At 46.3% G+C, this 20,040-nt stretch overlaps 1 protein-coding gene across 3 annotated transcripts in view; it reads right to left on the bottom strand.

Annotated features, from left to right (window-relative positions):
• Positions 1 to 217: 217 nt before the first annotated feature.
• Positions 218 to 20,040, bottom strand: part of RUVBL1 (RuvB like AAA ATPase 1) — a 257,142-nt gene continuing 237,319 nt past the window's right edge. For all 3 annotated transcript variants that reach the window (XM_050781726.1, XM_050781727.1, XM_050781725.1), the window contains 6 exons: positions 19,622 to 19,771; positions 17,809 to 17,872; positions 16,224 to 16,422; positions 6,966 to 7,068; positions 1,722 to 1,813; positions 218 to 666 (listed from right to left, as the gene is read on the bottom strand). In XM_050781726.1, coding sequence (XP_050637683.1) covers positions 507 to 666; positions 1,722 to 1,813; positions 6,966 to 7,068; positions 16,224 to 16,422; positions 17,809 to 17,872; positions 19,622 to 19,771 — 768 coding nt within the window. In that variant the 3' untranslated portion in view covers positions 218 to 506. The remainder of the gene's footprint in view (positions 667 to 1,721; positions 1,814 to 6,965; positions 7,069 to 16,223; positions 16,423 to 17,808; positions 17,873 to 19,621; positions 19,772 to 20,040) is intronic.

The following is a 20,040-nucleotide window of genomic DNA, read 5'->3' as shown; positions in this document are numbered from 1 at the left end:
CAACTAGTTGTAATGGGTTATCCCGGATGGGATCCTGAGACAGAAAAAGGACATTAGGTAAAACTGAGAAAATGTGAATGCAGTATAATAATGCATCGGTATTGGTCATTCACCGTGACAAATGTGCTATCTGATGTAACATGTTAACAAGAAGGGAAACTGGGTACAAGATACATGGGAACTCCCTATGGTATGTTCACAATGACTCTACAACTAAAACTGTTCTGCAAAGTTTATTTTTAAAAAACTTAGAATAGAGAGAGAGAGATCAAAATAACCTATGAAGATTTATAGAAAACACACCAGGTAAGGAAGGGTTCTTTCAAAGCAACCACAGGAACAGTTATGATAATTTAAAAAGAAATGCTTTCCACACTGAACTGACAGTGCTGTAGACCACGCCCTGAGTGGGGACGGCAGCCCCAAGCCCAGGGGCGAGCGCCCACAGGCCAGACCCAGGCCAGACACACCTGGGGAGTCTCTTGCTGCTGAAAACCTCAGCCATCTCACTTCATGTACTTATCCTGCTGATCAGCCAGGATTTTGGCAGAGGACTTGGCATCATAGAAAAGCTCACTGATCTCTTCGACGTGCTCTTTCTCGATGCTGTCCTTCCCGTTGATTTTAGCAAGCAAGTTGGCCGGGGTCAGCAGCTGTACTGAGTACCTAGAGTGGACAGAGGCCAGGGCTGGAGTGAAACTGGGGCCACCGAAGCCCCTTCCCCCAAATCAGCAGGCAGCACTGACACCAGGAGCAGAGCCCAGTGCTAGGCTTGTGCCAGCTGATATGAGCACAGAAAAGGGGAGACAAAGTTGTCACTTCTCAGAGAGCTGTAGTCATTACCCCATCAGAGAGGGGCCAGGAGCCACCAAGAAGACATAAGTGCTATTCCCCAAATCTTTAGTACAGTCTACAAATCCTCCAATAGGAAGTAACATCACTGCTACTGGAAAAGGACTGCAAACTTAAATGTATACAGGTGTCCAACAGATAGGGATATTTAACATGGCAGGGAAACAAAAACACAGCCAGCTGGAAGTACATGCCCATCCAAAGGCATGAAGACTCTGCCGTTTTAAAAAGTACCCCTTCATCCAAACCTCATAGCTTGCATTTCTGCCTTCAACCTCAGGAACAAGAACTGACTAAAGGGATGTAGGGAAGGGCTGAGGACTGTGAAGCAATGATTTTACAATGAGTCAGGCCACTGTGAAGGGACATGCTCTGCAGGTCCTGCCTTTGAGTTGCTGGAGAACTGTCTATGTCTGCGCTCCTCCCTGGCTCTCCATACCCACCACCCAGACATTTTTTATTTGCTTGATGGTTAAATAAATCAAAAAAGTTAAAGATTTACCAGGCCTCATAACATCACTGGGAGAACAGGAGCCAGGGCCCTGGCTAATTAGCTGCCACATGGTCCCTACTCTCTAATTCTATGCATCTTCTCTGCCACAAGAAGGCCCAGGGTCAAAGCACTCCCACCAGAGGGGAGCATCTGCTGCAGGACACAGGGACTTCGCCCTTACTCTAGCTTGTTAAACACCATCAGATAAATCCTCTGCATTTGAAACTCAAGTGCCCTGGCACCCATCACGCCAGGAAGAGCAGATGGATACAGTCCTGTGCCCTAGGAAGGGATCTGCCTTTATTGTCCAGAATGACCCCAGTGAGAGCCCTGGCTGTGCTGGGGAGGCCCCGGCGGGCCCAGGGTACTGGCTCACCTCAGTGTCGTCTTGGTGCCAATCTCCCCCAGGTGGTTCAGTGCCTCCTCACTGATGTTGATTCCCTCCGTCTGGGCACGGATTTTAATGATCTTTTAAAGGAGAAAAAACATGATCAACAGTGACTGACCTCAAGTGTCCCATTTCTAAAGTGCTTTAAAGACAATGTTGCTCAGTATTTCTCACTGTGCAGCATAAGAGAAATCAAGACCTGGGCTGGTGGGCAGGAAGCAAACGCCTGCCCAGCACTGCCGGCCCGGCACCCTCCAGGGGGCATGTGCAGCCCCACAGTATGCATGAATAGCATCACAGCCAGTATGCTGTGTTCAACTGACTCAAGTGTGGCTGGTGCCCCAGGAGGTGTGCAGCTTCCAAGTGGCTCACTCTTGCCTCCATGTCCTTCCCTCCCCTGTCACCAGGCAGAGAACTGGGGCCTCTTCTAACCTACCCTGGGCTCCCACAAGGGCTCTAACCTACCTCTCCAGCATGGGCACTACCACCTACAAGCACTCAGGCAAGAAGAGACATTTTTTATTTGCTTGATAAATATGATGGTTAAATAAATCAAAAAAGTTACTTTTAAAGATTTACCAGGCCTCATAACATCACCGGGAGATATCTAATCTATCAAGAAGAGGCTGACGCTTGTTGCAGTTTGAAGATCTTGGTAGAGCTGGAGGGGAGGCAGGCTGTTGGCGGGGATGCTGTGACACGGTGGACCAGGATCCTGCAGACGTACCAGCACTGAGTGATAAGGGGCAGCCGGGATAATGATGTTGTGTGTTGTGGAGCTGAGATAACTGCAGGACTTCGAGCCGCATATAATACAGGAATTTTTCACTTTGGCAGCTTCGTAAACAAGATATCAAGAAGCCCTTGTTGAAATTAAAGCCATAAAAGCACACTCAGTGTAGAGGCACAGGAGCTGGGAAAGACTGAGTCCCAGCTTCAGCCTTCCAGGAGGGAGGAGAGCCAGAGCTTTACTGAGGTGGCCACATCAAGCCTCGCTTGTCAGCTCTCCAGGCTGGGACCCTGCGGGCAGGAGCTGCAGGGGTGGGGAGCCCAGTCTCTGATGATCCTGGCTGGGCTGGGGGGACAGCACGTCGGCTGCCCATAGATGGGAAAGGCCTTGGAAAGCACCAGCAGGCCAGAGCGGCTGCAATGAGCCGGGTGAGGGTGAAGTGCTTGGCCAGCAAACACTCTGGGGAGGCAGCCCCTCCACCCACAGCCACCACTGCTACAAGGTGCTGTCTGAAGTCTTCCCTTTTGTCAAGATGGGCTCAGAACTCAGATCTTTGTACAAAATGTGCTGATTTTGGCCGGACGCAGTGGCTCACGCCTGTAATCCCAGCACTTTGGGAGGCCGAGGCAGGTGGATCACCTGAGGTCAGGAGTTTAAGACCAGCCTGACCAATATGGCAAAACCCCATCTCTACTAAAAAGACAAAAATTAGTTGGGTGTGGTGGCACATGCCTGTAATCCCAGCTACTTGGGACGCTGAGACAGGAGAATCGCTTGAACCCGGGAGGTGGAGGTTGCAGTGAGCTGAGATTGTGCCATGGCACTCCAGTCCGGGCAACAAGAGAGAAACTCCGTCTCCAAAAAAAAAAAAAGGTCCTGATTTCTAGATGTCAGCAACTTGTTCAAATATTTCACAAACACTGCATAGGCCACATGAAACTTATCTGCTGGGCTCATGGGTGAACTGCCAGGGTGTGAGCTCCACTGAAACAATCTTAGCTTGTGCAAGAGGAGTTCCACTGTTTGAGATTCAAAGCTAAATGCAGCTGGGCAGAGAGGGGCCCTCTGAAGTTACTGGATGGTACAAGGACAATCAAGAAAAGGAAATGGGGGTGACTCCCTGCTCCACCAACAAAACTCCCCTCTGAACACAGCTTCAAGGTAAAAAAGGCTTCTTACTCACAGCTGGGACTGAGGAAACTGCCAGGTCCTGCCAAGAAAAATGTCCCCAGAGGACCTTCTGAAACTCCAGGGAGATGCAAATATTGAATCCTGGAGCCTGGTCACAGGAGACAGCTTCAGCCTAAGCGTCTCCCCTTCAGTGAGCTGCACTGAATCTGCGGCTCAGCTTCCAGAATGTCAGGGACACTCTGCTCTCTCTCTCACTAGAGCAGGTCAAAGCAATCGTGAGAGCGTCCGTCTCAAGCTGCTCGAAAACGGACAATTCATAAATGAGATCTTTAATCATTTAATAACCTGCAGGGATAGTTTATGAGGGTGTCGGCTTGGATTGCAGAGTACACAAGTTACATCGAGTTTGTTTAAAAACCTAGCCCAGGCTCCAGTAAAAATGCTGAGGTTATTGCCTGGGCCAGTGGGAACAAAGCCACGAGTCCTGACAGAAAGCCTGAGGAGAGGCCCTCCTGACTAAGCCAAGATAGCCCTAGCCCAGAGCTGGCCTGGCAAGTCACTGTTCTAGAAGCACAGTGCAGAACATTCCAGACTGCTTGGGCCAGGAGCTCTGGGTTCGAATGGCAGCAGCAAGGGTGAATTAGCTCTGAGTGGTAGTCCTGACTCTGCTGCTTACTCTCCACATGGCCACAGGACCCTCATTCTTGGAGCCTCCAACATTGGCTATTGCGAAGCTGTTGTACGTTGTACGTAGAGGACCCTAGAGGGTACCTATGAAGCACACAAAGCTATGAATACAGTAATAACAACAGCAATGGGAAGGATGGGAGGGCCCGTTATTGCCAATACCTCACGAATTCTAATGACAATCTTGCAAAGCAGGGAGTAGATCTTCCACTTAACAGAGAAGATAGAGGCTCAGTGAGATGCACCAAATTGCTCAAGTCATTCAGTAGGCAAATGATGGCCTCAAAATACTCCTGGTGTCTCTGGTCCTGACCACATCTGTGCTGGGCTGCCTTTTTTGGCGGGACACACGGGGTTTTAGACCCAAAAGTAAGGTGCTATGTCCTGCAGTAAGAATGGGCCAAGAATTGCCTAGGACTCTGTTTCTGCTTCTGTTCAGTGAATGCCTTGGCTTCAACCTGGCAGTCACCCAAGAGCAAGACACCCTTACTTGGCAATGAGGCCAAGATGAGATGGTCATTGACACCATCTCCTAAATAACATATACAATTGCTACTATGAACCATAACTGCTTCAGTAATTTGCCAGTGCTGGTTACGAAGGGAGATCCGTGACTCTCCTGATGCATCCCTACAGCACTCCTGCATGTGGTCAATAAGAGATGCCGGCAGGTCCACGCTGGACCTCCAGCCATGGGAGAGTAGCTAAAGTGCTGGGAAAGGCCCACCCCAAGGAGAGGCCCTGACTGCTCCAAAGGAAAGATCCTGCTCACAAACTGCCAGAGGAAAGCCACCTCACGAATCCTGATGACAATGACATGAGAGATTTCTAGCAGCAGGGAAGTTGGGTGGCACAGTGATTAAGAACACAGGTTTCTGGATCAGAAAGCCTGAATTACAGCCAGTCCTGTTACCTGCTAGTCACTGACTAATGTTATGAACTTGGGCAAATTAGTTACCCTAGGTCTCAGTGTCCTCATCTGTCTTTTTTTGAGACAGGGTCTCACTCTGTTGGAGTGCAGTGGCACCATCACAGCTCACTGCAGCCTCAACCTCCTGGGCTAAAGCGATCCTCTCACCTCAGCCTCCCAAGTAGCTGGGACTAGAGGCACACATCACCACAGCTGGCTAACTTTTTATGTTTTGTTGAGTAGGGGTGTCGCTATGTGGCCCAGGCTGGTCTCAAACTCCTGAGCTCAAGTGACCCTCCAGCCTCAGCCTCCCAAAGTACTGGGATTACAGGTGTGAGTCACCGTGCCTAGGTAATGTCCTCATCTTTTAAAACTACTGGGTGATGACAGTAGTTCTCCCTGCCTCATGGGTTACTGGGGATCAAATGGAATCAAACTGGCCAGGCATGTCCTGTTCAACACGATGCTTAACAGAGTGCCATGCTCTGGTGAAAAGACAAGGTCCAGGCAAAGTGCATCGAGATGTCACTGCAGCCCCAGCCTGCTCAGCATCTCCAACCATGGCTGCACGCCAGAGTCCACCAGAAGAGAACATTTGGGGCAAGGGTGGGCAGGGCAGAGGAAAGAGCGCAGCACATACCACCTCTGAGACACCAATCCAGGGTATGTACCACTGAACAGATGGCCTGGGCTCTGCAGGGCACTGCCTGGTTTTGCATCCTGGACTTACAGCTCCGTGACTCAAATGTAAAAAATAAAACAGATGGTGATCATACGGAATACCTGAAAATACCATTAAGGTGACTAGAAATTCCTAGTCCAATGATTCCAATGCTTGGCACTTAGTTGTGCTCGAGCTGCACATCAAGCAAGAGGCAATTCCTACAGAGACCACTGGGACTGTGGCCCTTTGGATAAAGCCCACGCTCATACATTCCTGTCGTCTCCCAACTCCAAGCCTAACCCAGATTCAGCTCACGCAGACTTATGGGCATGCACCGTGTGCCAGCCACGGAGCTAGATGCTTCCAGGGGTCCTTCAATGAAGCCTCTTATTATACGATCAGTTTCACAAACTCTATCTTCAGGTGCTCTTCTAAGCTGTATGATGCTGTCTCGCCATCACCTCTGTGGACTTGGCAGAGGCCCTCAAGGACTCTATTGCAAAGCCACAGACCTGCCCAGGGGCGGCCTCCAAAGCTGCCGAGAAACTTGTCATTCGTCATGCTGTTTACAACAGACAGGCTCTGCTAGGACACAGGCACTGGCCTCTTCCAGGTCAGGGTGGCTACATTCTATACCCTGCTGGAGCTGGCTTGCTGTTGGTTCAGGTGGAACAATGAGCCTGGCATTGTCCTCCGAGTAAAAAAGGCCACAGGCATAGTCTGGCCTGGTCACCAAAAGGCTATCACTAAATCATATTTTATTGCCTCCTTTTTATAGAGCTGGTGGCTTCCCTAATGGCTATCATCAAATTGATTTTTTCACTAACCTTTTCCTAAAGCTTATCAAAGGGGGAACAGCAGAAAAGCGAACAGCCAAGACAGGGAACTGAGCTTCTTTTGACACTTGGGGCAATGTCTAGTTAGCCCAATCCATCTTTCAGATGGGGAGACTGAGACTCTGGAGTAATGTGAATTGCTCGAGGCCAGTAGCTAAGTGGTGAGATGGTGAATGGCAGCCAGATCCAAGCCGCAGATACCGTTCTGCACAGCCATCAGTGAACACTGGGAGCAAATGAGAGAAGACAGCAGGAAGGAAGAAGGGAGGCTCACCTGTTTCATTTCCTGTGGAGTATACAGCATGGTCCGGATTATCATTACTCGGTCCAGAAGGTCAAGAGGGATGCCGTGAGGGGATGTGATGTCCTCAGTGCCTCTGTAAGGGGCAAAATTAATCCCATCACCTAAGCCTCTGTTAGACAAGAAACGACACTGGAAATACAGATCCAGCATTCACAACACAAGCAGCTGGCTAGGCAGCCTAAGAATCAGAGCCAGGACCACAGTAAACAGTGGCATAAAAACAACTTCAGGCTGGGCGCAGTGGCTCACACCTGTAATGCCAACACTTTGGGAGGCAGAGGCGGGTAGATCACCTGAGGTCAGCAGTTCAAGAACAGCTGGCCAACATGTTAAAACCCTGTCTCTACTAAAAATACAAAAGTTAGCTGGACATGGTGGTACACACCTATAATTCCAGCTACTGGGGAGGCTGAGGCATGAGAATCACCTGAACCCGCGAGGCAGAGGTTGCAGTGAGCTGAGAGTGTACCACTGCACTCCACCCTGAGTGACAGAGTAAGACTCTGTCCCAAAAAGAAAAAAAAAAAAAACCAACTTCATTATCTTGGTAATCATCAGTATCATAGGAAAACTGGGAAACAGGAAAAAACAATAACTAAAATCATACTCAAAAATAATCATCTAGATATCTGCCAAACTTTCATATATATACAAATTATGTAGTATAATACATAGTATGTACTATATATTACATATAGTACGTATATGTACATATATAACTATATACTATATATAATACTCTATAGCATAATTTTACAAATTATACTAAGTATGCACATATTTTTTTGTTTTTGTCCATGTTGCTTCAGTCTTCTTTGCTTTGTTTTGTTTTGTTTTTGAGACCGGGTCTTGTTCTATGGCCCAGCTGGAGTGCAGTGGCATGATTCTGGCTTACAGCAGCCCCAGACTCCTGGGCTCAAGGGCTCCTCCCACCTCAGCCTCCCGAGTAGCTTGGAGTACAAGTGTGAGCTACTGCACCTGGCTTGCATCAGTCTTAATACTTATGTTTAATATTTACTTAACAATCCATTAAATATTTTACTTAACCCAAATCGTTAAGCATTTAGGTAGTTTCTCAATTGTTGCTATTATTTTTATTGATATTTTGATGCATACAGTCATAAGCATTTCCTTAGCAACTGTTGTAGTGCCTGACAGAACCCTGAATAGCTACTTGAATGAATAACTATCCTAATTTATTCAGCTACATGAGTTATCTAATCTCACAGGATCACAGCCACTACCAAGTATTCTCATTCTGAAACATTTTGCTATTTTGACAGTTTAGAAAAAGAGGGAAAGGTAACACCTTGTTTAAGTTTGCATTTCTTTGATTACTAATGAAGCATTTGAATGTATTCCCATATATATATATATTATTTTACTTCTCGTTGAGAAGGATCCAATCCCATCATTTGCCTATTTTTCTCTTGAACCCTTAGCCAAGCCACAGGAATAACAGCCCAGGGGAGGAACCTTGCCAACCCACCAGACCCTGAGGTGCACTGGGCAGTCACTGGTGGCACACGGGGCCAGCCTTCAGCTGGTGTTTGGAAGCCCCATGTGCTGTGGGCTTCTGCCTTGGCCTCTGGGGGTCATAACAACAGAAAGGCTACACTTCTGGCACTCTTAAACTCGTGCAGGATTGTACAGTCTATGGTTATAAGTAATGAATATAACAAAGAATTAGTCATGTCAACTGGATTTGTTAGTATCTGAATATTTGGTTTCAAAAACAAGTAAGGATGCTAAAAATTTAACTTTAGCAAAAATAAAATCTAATTGTTTAAATTCTATCCAGTTAATTGAGGTATAAAAATACGTATTTATGACTGCAAAAATAAAATGCAAACAAAATATATGCTAGCACAGGATGAACCCTGAAGACATGCAAAGTGAAATAAGCCAGAGACAAAAGAACAAATATTTTATGGTTTCTTTATAGGAAATATCTATAGTAGGCAAATTCATAGAGACAGAAATTAGCCAGGCCTGGTGGCATGTGCCTGTAATCCCAGCTACTCCGGAAGGTAAGGCATGAGAATCACTTGAGCCTAGGAGGCAGAGGTTGCAGTGAGCCAAGACTGTGCCACTGCACTCCAGCCTGGGTGACAGAGTGAGACCCTGTATTAAAAGAAAAAAAAAAAAAAAGACAGAAATAAATGAGACGTTACCAGGATCTGAGGGGAGGCAGGATTGGGACTTCGTGCTTAATGGTTACAGAGTTTCTGTTTTTGAGATGATGAAAAAGTTTTGGAAATAGTGGTGATGGTTTTGGAAATAGCGGTGATGGTCATGCTACACTGTGAATGTCATTAATGCCAATGAATTATACACTTAAAAATAGTTAAAATGGCAAATTTTATGTTACACAAATTTTACCACAATAAAAACAATTCAAAAAGAGAATAAAATGCTACATTAATGAATTGTTAAGTCCAATGCAAAAAAATTAAAATCTTCAAACTAAATATGGAAACAAACTAATAGGAAATACAAATATTAGTTAACTTTAGAAAAAACTTATCTTTTTCCAGCAACAAATGTCTTTTTAAAATTAGGAAGAATTATAAAGATGAAATTCTATCATGATTCAAATCTCAGTATTTGGGGTACCTGTAACCTTCACATTAAGCAAAATAACCTTTTAAAACTACATTTAATTTTTATTTTTTAATTCTATTTAGGCCATAAGTGTTTTTTAAGTCTTATTTGAGAATTCTTTTGGGAATTCTGAGGAAATTGTAAGATCTCAATTTTGCCACATTAAAATATCCCAAGGACAAAAATATCCAACATTCTACACCACCCACGATAAATCACAACAAACATAAAAAGTTTAAAGAAGAAAAGGTTAGAGAAAAATAAAGTAGTCCCAAATCAAACTTCACAAGGACAGAATTTATAGAAATGCATTAATAACATTTCTTATAGTTTTCAAAGTCTATTAAAAGGCTGCCAAGTGGTAAAAAGGAGTTTGATGAGGAGAAAAACAAAAGAAAAGGCTGCTGAGGACTGCTAAGCATTTTTCAGGAATTAAAGACCAAACATTTTTGAGATTTGTCCAAGCTATGAATCTGAAGTAGAAAGTTTCTTTTAGAAACTGTATTAGTGGGAGATGGTTCCAACTGGTGATGCTGCTGAGTGGGCTGGTTGAGTGGAGCCCCCATGTGCCAGCAGCAGTGCTGGGCCGTATGCTGACCTCAGCAGGAGCTAGGGGGCGGGGAGTGGGGAGGATCACAGTTTAACAAGGCAACCATAATGGTAATGTTATAAAACTGTTAATAAGAAGCTGGATAATAATTACATTTTGGTAAATCTGCAGATTTATTCTTGCATCTTAGAAGTTCATTTCTGGCTTTGGCCTCAGTCTACTATTAATTTTAACATTTTACCGTTCAGCAATTGTCCAAACTCAGCCATAAGTGAGCTTCCTCCAGATAGACAGTTTGGAGCTATGAAGCCACAGAACTAAATCTCCTTGGAATCCAATACAGCATTATCTATAGAAGCAAGACAAATGTACTTCTAGAAATGTATCCTACAGATACACCACCACATGTGCAACATGGCTGACTCATTTGTGACTACTTTCCTCTTACAATAACTCTTACAATAACTGTGACACTGTGGATGTTTTGGACCAAATTAATTCTTTTTGAAGGGCTGTCCTATGCATTGCAGGATGTTCAGCAGCATCCTTGGCCTCTACCCACTAGATGCCAGGCACTTCTGAGTCGTGTTAAGTAAAAATGTCTCCAGACATTGCTACATGTCCCCAGTGGAACAAATCTGCCCCTGGTTGAGAATCACTACATAAATGCTTCTTTATGTAATCCTATAACTACAGGGACACAGATAACACAAAGCTTTTCTGCTGACAGAAAGCGCAGTAAAAACACCTCTCTGGGTAATGTGATGGGTAACTCACCTAATATCCACTTAACCTTGGGCTCAGTGGGCACACAGTAAGAGTGCTAAAAAGACAGCCATTTGATTTTCTGATGAGGCTGCCAAAACAATTCAATAAAAAAAGAACAGTCTTTTCAACAAATGGTTCTGGGACAACTGGATATTCACATGCAAAATAATGAAGTTGGACCAACCCCTTCCTTATGCCCTACATGAAAATTAACTACAAATGGATCATAAGCCTACACATAAAAGTCGAAACTATAAAACTCTCAGGAGAAAACACAAGCATAAACCTTTGTGATTTTAGATTAGGCAATGGGTTCTTACACATGAAACCAGAAACACAAACAACAAAAGAAAAAACATAAATTGGACTTCATTGAAATTTAAAACTTGTGTGTGTCAAAAGACACTATCAAGAAACTGAAAAGACAACTCAAAGAATAGGATATTTATAAATCATATATAAATGATAAAGATCTAGTATCCAGAATATATAAAGAACTCTTATAATTCAACAACGGAAAGACAAAGAACCTGAATAAAAAATGGGCAAAGAATGTGAATAAACATTTCTCCGAAGACAATATATAAGCAGCCAACAAGCACATGAAAAGACGCTCAACATCCTTAGTCGTTGAGGAAATGCAAATCAAAACCACAATGAGATATTACTTCATTACCCACTAGAATATCTATAATCAAAAAGACAGACAAGTGCTGGCAAGAATGTGGAGAAACTGGGACCTTCATACATTGCTGGTGGGAATGTCAAATGATGCAGATGGCTTTGGAAAACAGCTGGCAGTTCCTTGAAAGGTTAAACAGTTACCACTGGACCCAGCAATTCCACTCCTAGGTACATAACTGAAAGAAATAAAAACCATGTCCACTTAAAAATGTTGTACATAGGCTGGGTGTGGTAGCTCACAGTAATCCTAGCAGTTTGGGAGGCTGAGCCAGGAGGATCCTTGGAGCCCAGGAGTTCAAGACCAGCCTGGTCAACAAAGTGAAACCTCATCATCTCTACTTACAAAAAAAAAAGAAAGAAAGAAAAAAAAAAAAGTTGTACACAAATGTTCAGAGCAGCATTATCATAATAACCCAACAACCCAATGTCCATCAACTAATGAATGGTTAAATAAGATACACTATTAAATATTCCATATAATAGAATACTATTCAGCTGGAAAAAGAAATAAGTACTACGCATACTACAACATGGATGAACCTTGAAAACATCACGCCAAGTGAAAGAAGCCAGTCACAAAAGACCAGATTATATGGTGCTATTTATACAAAATTTCCAGAAAAATCAAATCTATAGAGACAAAATTGATTAACGGCTGCCGGTAGATGGGGGGTAAGGGTGCAGAAGGGACGGTGACTGTTGATGAGTACAGTTTCTTTTTGGGTTGATGAAAACGTTCTAAAATTGATTGTGGTGATGGCTGCACAACTCTGTGAATACACTAGAAACCACACAAAAAATTGTATTTTGTATGAATTATGTCTCCATAAAGTTGTTTTTGTTTTTTGGTTTTTTTGTTTGTTTGTTTGTTTTTGAAACACTATCTGCCACAGGGTTACACTGAACAGAGACCATACTGTTTCTTTTTTTTTTTTTTTTTGAGACGGAGTCTCGCTCTGTCACCCGAGCTGGAGTGCAGTGGCCGGATCTCTGCTCACTGCAAGCTCCGCCTCCCGGGTTTACGCCATTCTCCTGCCTCAGCCTCCCGAGTAGCTGGGACTACAGGCGCCCGCCACCTCGCCCAGCTAGTTTTTTGTATTTTTTAGTAGAGACGGGGTTTCACCGTGTTAGCCAGGATGGTCTCGATCTCCTGACCTCGTGATCCAGCCGTCTCAGCCTCCCCATACTGTTTCTTAAGTCTTGATGCTTTGGTGCAACAAAGTGACTTTCAGTGAGAAACTCCTACAAGAACTCCTAATCCCAGGGGCTATACCTCAATATGAAAAGAAAATCTCCCAGTTTGCAAGCTGGGATCAGTGCTGGGCTCTCATCTAACAGTTCAGGATCCTGAGCTTGGAAGGGAAGGCACTTCTTACGGTGTCAAGTTAGGGAAGAGCCAGGCAAGCGGGCAACAGAGCTTTGCCTCCCTGTCATCCATGGATGGACCTTTCCCAGAAGGAGTCTGGAGCGTCAAGAGGCCCAGGGACAGGTGCTTCTTCTAGAACGGCTCCCACATCAGCTGTCCACAGGGAGAGGTGACCTAAAGGATTTGGGGGCTGCTTGTCAAGGTCAGGAGGGGCTATAAAGAGGCTTCATGCCTTTCTGGGTTCTCAGAGATCCCTGAGGCCAAGCCATGTCCACAGGGCAGACCAGGCAGGGGCATGAAATCAGCTTCCAAGAGGGCAATACTCTAGGACTGGCCTGGGTGACAACTTTGCACTCACTTTTTCTACTCTTCACATAATTCTGCAAAAAAGGTGCTGATATTCCCATTTCCTGATGAGGATGGTAAGATTCAGAGAGGTCAAGGAACTCGCCTGGGTCATGAGCTTCCACATGACTCCAATGCCTGTAATTTTTCCATGTGGGAACCAGGCTAGTGCTGGAATTCATGCTCCATAAAACACAACAGCCATCAGAGAGTGGGCTCACTTCTGAGGCTCAATCCACAAGGGTCATTTACACAGGGAGGGGTGAGCAGCAAGAAGCTGAGAGGGAGCGTACACCACCTGGAAAAGAACACTCCTAGAGGCTGCATTTTCACAGCAGTCTGTTGTCAGCATTCAACAGTTTCCCACTGCCATCTCCAGGCAGTACCCCATCAAAGCTCCATCCCCGCTCACAGCCCAGGGGCCACTGGGAAGCAGTGTGGGAGAGCAGTGAGAGCATGGAGTTTGGATCCAGACGTTCCTCTGGGCTCAGGTTCCAGTGGCAATACTTTCTAGCCTATGGCCTGGGCAGGTAACCTCCCATTTGAGTCTGGAGATAACCTCAGCTGCTCACAGGGTTGTTAGGGTGTCCTGGGAGGACATGAGATGGCCCATGTAGAGCGCTCTGGATAGTTTCTGACACAGAGGAAGCCCTCAGTTAGTCACCTCCCTTCCCCATTCCTTTCCTTGAGAGCTCTAGAGAGCAGATGTGAGTCTGGCGGGTAAGGAAGCCCTGTAGTTCCCCTCTAGGGGTGGAGTCTGTGGGAAGCACGTCAGATGGCTATTATTGTTGGCTATTACTTTTTTCATCACCATGTTGACATTATTATCACCACTACAACAAATTTCCTATTCGAACACAGTGCCAAAATTCTCTTTCAGAGCAAACAACCGAATCTGGGTTGCTTGAACCGACCTGCCTAAAGATCCATGTTCCGAGCGCCTTTCTTCCACTTGGGTAACTGCAGTCTGGCAAGGAGTCTCCACAACCTCTAGCAGCCCTTGATCAAATCAGCCCAGATGGGGCTGGGGTCAAATCTCCCAGGTTTCAGGCTGACCAGAGCTTTGTCTCCACTGAGCAGGTTCTGAGATCAAGGCCACCTTTGTGTGCACCTTAGTCCTGAGTGGGATGGGACTGAGAGACCTTACTTCTGGGGGTGAGAGATGCCAGGCTCTGTAGGCATCTGCTGGGCTGGGTTCCCTACTGTGGAGGGAGGGAAGCCTATTAGCAGAGCTCCCCAGCAGGGGGCACCATCTGTCCAAGGCTGAGCCCTTTCACCAGCTGCACTGTCAGGCTTCAGCCTGGCCTGGCCAAGGCTAAGAAAGTCCAGCCAGCCACAGGCATGCCAGGCATACCAGGCAGAAGGCCCACATGTATCTGTCTCCAGAAGCTGCCCAGGTAGCCAGCCATGCTGGATCTGGCATACACTTTCTCTCCAAGACTTAGGAAGCACTTATGACAGTGGTCTTGTCCAGAGAGCATCATGGACGGGGATTCAGAGTAGCTGCAAGATGCTGCCACATGGTTGAATCATGCATTTGATTCCTAATTGCAAGTGAAAGAAACCACATGAGTGGGAAGGCCTGTTGCTATACTGCAGTGCTCACAGCACTACAGAACCCCCTCTGTGGGGCCTACCCAGAGCTAGCAACACCAGAGTTTGCATGTTTTTTTTTTTTAATTATTTTTAGAGATGGGGTCTCGCTGTTGCCCAGGTGGGAGTGCAACAGCTATTCACAGGTGCAATCATTGCACACTACAGCCTTAAACTTCCAGCCTCAAGCCATCTTCCTGCCTCAGCCTCCCTAAGAGTACACTACAGGAGTGTACCACTGTGCCCAGCTTGGACAGTCTTAATAATAAAGCTTCTCTATTAAGAGCAAACTAAAATCTTAGATAGGGCCCACCATCATTCAGAGCTGAGTTAGGTAAATCAGCAGTTTTGATTTCAAACTCAGTTTGGCTCCAGCTGTGTCCTGAGATACTCATGGGCCACAGGGTGTCTTTCCAACTCCCACCGCCTCCACTGCCCTGAGCATGCAGCCTCAGGGACTTTGTCTGCACACTACTCTATTGCAGGCTTGAAAAGAGGCCCCTCATTACCCACCTTTGTGCCCCAAGCACCGCAGGGACCAGGCACTAATGTTTAAACAGGATGACAGAAAACCAAAAGAGTAATAAAACTACCAGGTACTGGGAATACTGACACTGGGCTTGAGAGATGGGAAAATGGGATGTTCTCTAGGACCACGAGCCTGGAGAGTGCTTAGGAGAAAAAGCAACCCCAGGAAGGTCCCTGACCCAGCTTTGGGCCAATCTTGGCAGGATGAGCACCATAGGAACACTTGTCTTCAGGGGTCAACATCTGCCCTGCCCAAAGGCAGCCAAAGGGATGGGAAGGAGTGGAGCGGGGGGATGGAAAGAACCAGTGTGGTTCAGAGGTCTGGGATAGAAAGAAAATGCTGGTTTTGTTATCAGAAGGAGCTGGGTTCTTATCCTGTCTTTTTGATGAGGGACAAGTTATGATTCCAGTTTCCTTATTTGAAAAATGATGTCAATAATGCCTACCTCTCAGAGTGCAGGTGAAGCCTGAAGACGTTCATGTGTATAATGTCATCAAAGGCTAGCCCTGTCTGATCTCACCTTTGTGCACGCCAATTGAATGACCAGATTGTAGTATCACACCCCAGAGATCACATGGGAGACCCTCATCATGAGTGAAAGGGCAGCTGCTGCCTTTGGTGACTAGGGAAATGAGACCAGAGGCAAGCCACTTGGCACGTTTTCCTTCAAAAACAACGTGACCTCCCCTCATCCCCATTCCACCTCGTGGGGTTTAGCGAGATCCTGAGGAACAAACGAGCCCAGCTGGAAGGTAAAAAAGCCTTGTGGCTGGCAGGCAGCCATCCTACCTGATGACACAGTTGCCTCGGTTGGATGCAAAGATGACGATGGGGGCGATAGAAGACTCCAGAGCGCGGTGCAGGTAGGTGAAGCACTCAATGTCCAGCATGTGGACCTCATCAACAAACAGCACACCCGGGACCAGCTCAGCAATGCCCTGGTCGATGTACTTGTTCACCACCTTATTAATCTCCCCTCGAAGTTTGTCTAGGAGATGCAAGGATCGGCAGGCAAGGTCAGCACAGGGCTGGGAGAGACTATCGCCTTTTCTCCTCCACCTGAATTCAATCCAAACCCATGCTGGGAGCCTAGTTTTCCTACTAGCTATGTGATCCCTGACAGGGTGTGTCCCCCCACTCCAGGCTTCAGTGTCATCATCTGAACACAGTGATAATCACACCTAAAGGTCACAAAATTGGTAGCCTCCCCCAAAAGCTGTGTTTGGTTAAATGTAAAAAGGTAGCACGGGTGTTCTGCATGGGAATCCCTTCACAGCACATGCTCACTGCTGTCACACCCCCTACCATGCCTTATCACCTCCCACACACCCAGTGTAGCTCTGTCTGATCTGGGAGACACTGGAGTTTAGGAGCCCTGAGTGAAATGAGTTTTCACATGCAAATTTTCCTATTCTATACTCAGTAAATGACCCTTTCTTTTGGTCCCATACAACAATGCTTAGGTTAATTAACTTTCAATCAAGTGCCTGGAATAAGGAAGTGGGTGCTTTTAGAATCCCGAGCAGAAACCTTCGAGGAATGAAAGGCTCTGAAGAAAGGTCCAATCTCAGAGCTCCTAGAGGGATGAGTCTCTCAAAAGTTACATAACCCAGCTAAGGTCTCAGTGCTCATTTTCCAAACCAGCTCCTGTGTTATTGTCAGGAGGGAGCAGCTCACAAACAGAAAACTGGAAGATCTGAGGCAGCGTCTTCCACCAAAGGCACGAGGCCGGGATTGTCCGAAAAGGATGCACACTGAAAATCATGTGAAAAGAAAGAAACTGCTCCTGACAACTCAAACAGAAAGGTCTCAGATTGCTGCCCTGGCTAAAACTTTAAAGATAATATTTGCTTAATGTTTAACTAACATCTTAAAGTGACGAAATTGTAGGTAGAATTAGAAAAAAACAGCAACAGGAAAGCTGGGAAGAGCCGCAGGGTAAAATAAAGGTTCACAGGAGAGCAGCAGCAGTGTCCCCCGTGGAGCTCTAGGAAGAGCCCACGAACTGGGCAGGGCAGTGCGTGGAGCTGGTCTGTGAAGCTGCCCTGTGCTCTACTAGGGAGGGGCTGACAGCACCAAGGCTCCAGAGTCTGTGCTCGGGCAGAGCTGGGCGAAATAAATCCACATTTCTGGGGCCTCATAGGGACCAGAAACTGTGACTGCAGTGGGGCAGAGACCACACAGTGTGCTTGCTGTATGGCTGCCTAAATAATGCCAGAGACTAAGGCTAGAGTCAAGCTCTGAACTATGAGGAAGAAGGAACTGTTCTGAGGCATTTTCTCAGGGCGGATGTGCTCACAGAGCCGCAAGGGCATCTCAGAATGTAGGGCCCTCCACCCTGCCCCTTGCTCGCAGGCCACGCTGGTTCTCCTACCTGTGATTTCTGTCTTCTTTGGCTTCATTAGCTGGCCCATCATGGACAGGATATCTTGTCCCCCCTGCATAAGAGAAGACTTAGAGTCAGTGCTGCTTTGTAAGGTGACTACAGAAGCCTCATCCCCCTGCATCCCGCTCATCAACTCAACATGGGATCCTGAGGTAAGGAGACCCCTCCTCAAAGCCTGAGGAGCTTCTAAACACAGAGGAATTTTTAGAGGTTCCCTTGACCTGTAAGAATCAAACAAAATCCTTTCATGGTAAGTATAAGCTCCGTGGGGCCTGCCCAGCCTCCTTCTCCAGCCCTATCTTTTTCCAATCCCTTGTTCCTTGATTAGCCACATGAGACTACCAGCCCTGCCCTGGACACCCGCAAGCTCTTTTATGACTCGATGCTTTTGAGTCTATTCCATCTGCCAGGAATGCCATTCTCCTTCCTAGGAAGTTCCCAGTCATTAAAGTTCAAGTCAAATGCCCTCTAGGGGGCATCTGACCCTAACCAGACTCATGACTTCCTCCCAATGTTTCTGTGCCTTTGGGGACACACGGACTACAAGAGTAAGTATAAAGAGTAAGTATAAATATACCATGATTATACTGCTGTGCCTCCTCTCACTAGATTTGACCACAGGCTTGCATCAGCCTAGTCCTTACTTAACCTGGAGCTACTCAGTCTATGGGCCCCTCCCTGTGGAATGGCTGACTCCATAACAGGTTCACCACTCACCTGCATCCTCCTATGGGCTCCTAAGAGTGCAGTCAGCAAGAGGAAGAGGCCGGTGTTTGGTCATTTGTTCAGCATTTAGTGATCACCTGTTAGTTACCAGGCCCTGAGACACGGAGGTGCTCACTAAATGCTGAATAGCTAAAGGCAGCAAATGTTTCCTGTCTGGTCCTCAAAACTGCCTTGCCAGGTAGGAGAAAACTCAAAATCAGAACCCTAAACCACAGAAAACCCAGAGACCCAAAGTGACAAATTAACCAAGCTGGTCAGTGATGGAGCAACACAGTTCCTGACTTCTGACTCCCAGCCCAACACTCTTCTCAGGTCAAGGGCTCCCAGGAGTTCAGTTTGCGGATGGCCACTTCACCAACCGAGGGGACCTGTTGGTCCAAAATAAGTCTTCAGTAATCTCTTGACCAAAGCTCCAAGGAACAAAACACCCACGGATCAAATTTCAAGTCAGAAAACAAACTATTCCCTAATAGTGAAGAGGTCTTTTTTAGGATGAAGAGGAAACCAAACTGCAAGACCATCACAAGAAACAGTGGTGTCTTGTTTCTTTTAATCACATATTTCCTACAAATGCTGTAAAGTGATAACATCCTTTCCTACATTTTACTAGTCAAGGCATAAGTATCCATCTGCATGAGAAGCAGACAACAGTACCAGCTCAAAGCTAAAACACTGTGGCTTTTGCTAAGCAGGGGGAAAGAAAGAGCTTTGTCAGGCTTTCTGAAATCCTGTAACGGGCTCACAGAACACTCCTGCCCTCCTGCCATTAACACCCAGAGAATCCCAGGCGTGAGCCCACTGCTGGAGTAAAGCCATGGAGGAAGCTGGCTAGCTCAGGGCCAGAGGCTTGGCTGGGATAAGAAACAATACACATGAAATCATCTGTGACTAGAGCATTTGAATGGGAACAAAGGAGTCCCTCGTAGCTCATGTCGATGTTAATTGCTGAACATTACAGATAGAAAAGGACCGTCTGCCTCAAGAAAGGCAGCAAGACTCTGACAATTCATTCTCAGACCTCCACGCACATACAAAAGGGCTAGTGTGCCAGGTCACCCAGGCATTGAGGCAGTACCTGGGGCCGTGCATTAGCCACATCCAAGTCATGCAAGGTCACATCTTGGATGATTTCTTTCTTTTTGTGCACATCCCCTTTTGGCAAGGGGACATACTCTTCAGCTTCAAGGTCGAATTCTGTGGCATAGGTATCACACCTGCCCTGCCTCTGCAAAAAGAGAGAAAAATGAGTGCCTGGTGAGTTTTCACTGCCAAGTCCCCAAATGGCACAGGACTAAGTGAGATAAAGGTCTCAGTTCCCACTGCAGGCCTGACAGCCTACTTGACAAACTCCAAATATGCCCCACTCCCTTGCTGCCAAGAGAAGGGAGTTATCTGCTCATCACTGGGCTCCAAAAACTGGGTTGAAAAACACCTGATACTTTCTCCCAAAATCCTTTTTCCCTTCTTTCTTTTAACTGTATGCAATTCCTGATA

The sequence above is a fragment of the Macaca thibetana genome, chromosome 2 (assembly GCF_024542745.1).
Source record: "Macaca thibetana thibetana isolate TM-01 chromosome 2, ASM2454274v1, whole genome shotgun sequence".
NCBI lineage: Eukaryota > Metazoa > Chordata > Mammalia > Primates > Cercopithecidae > Macaca > Macaca thibetana.
Note: the sequence above shows the minus strand (reverse complement) of the source record. Positions and strands in the feature narration are given on the sequence as shown.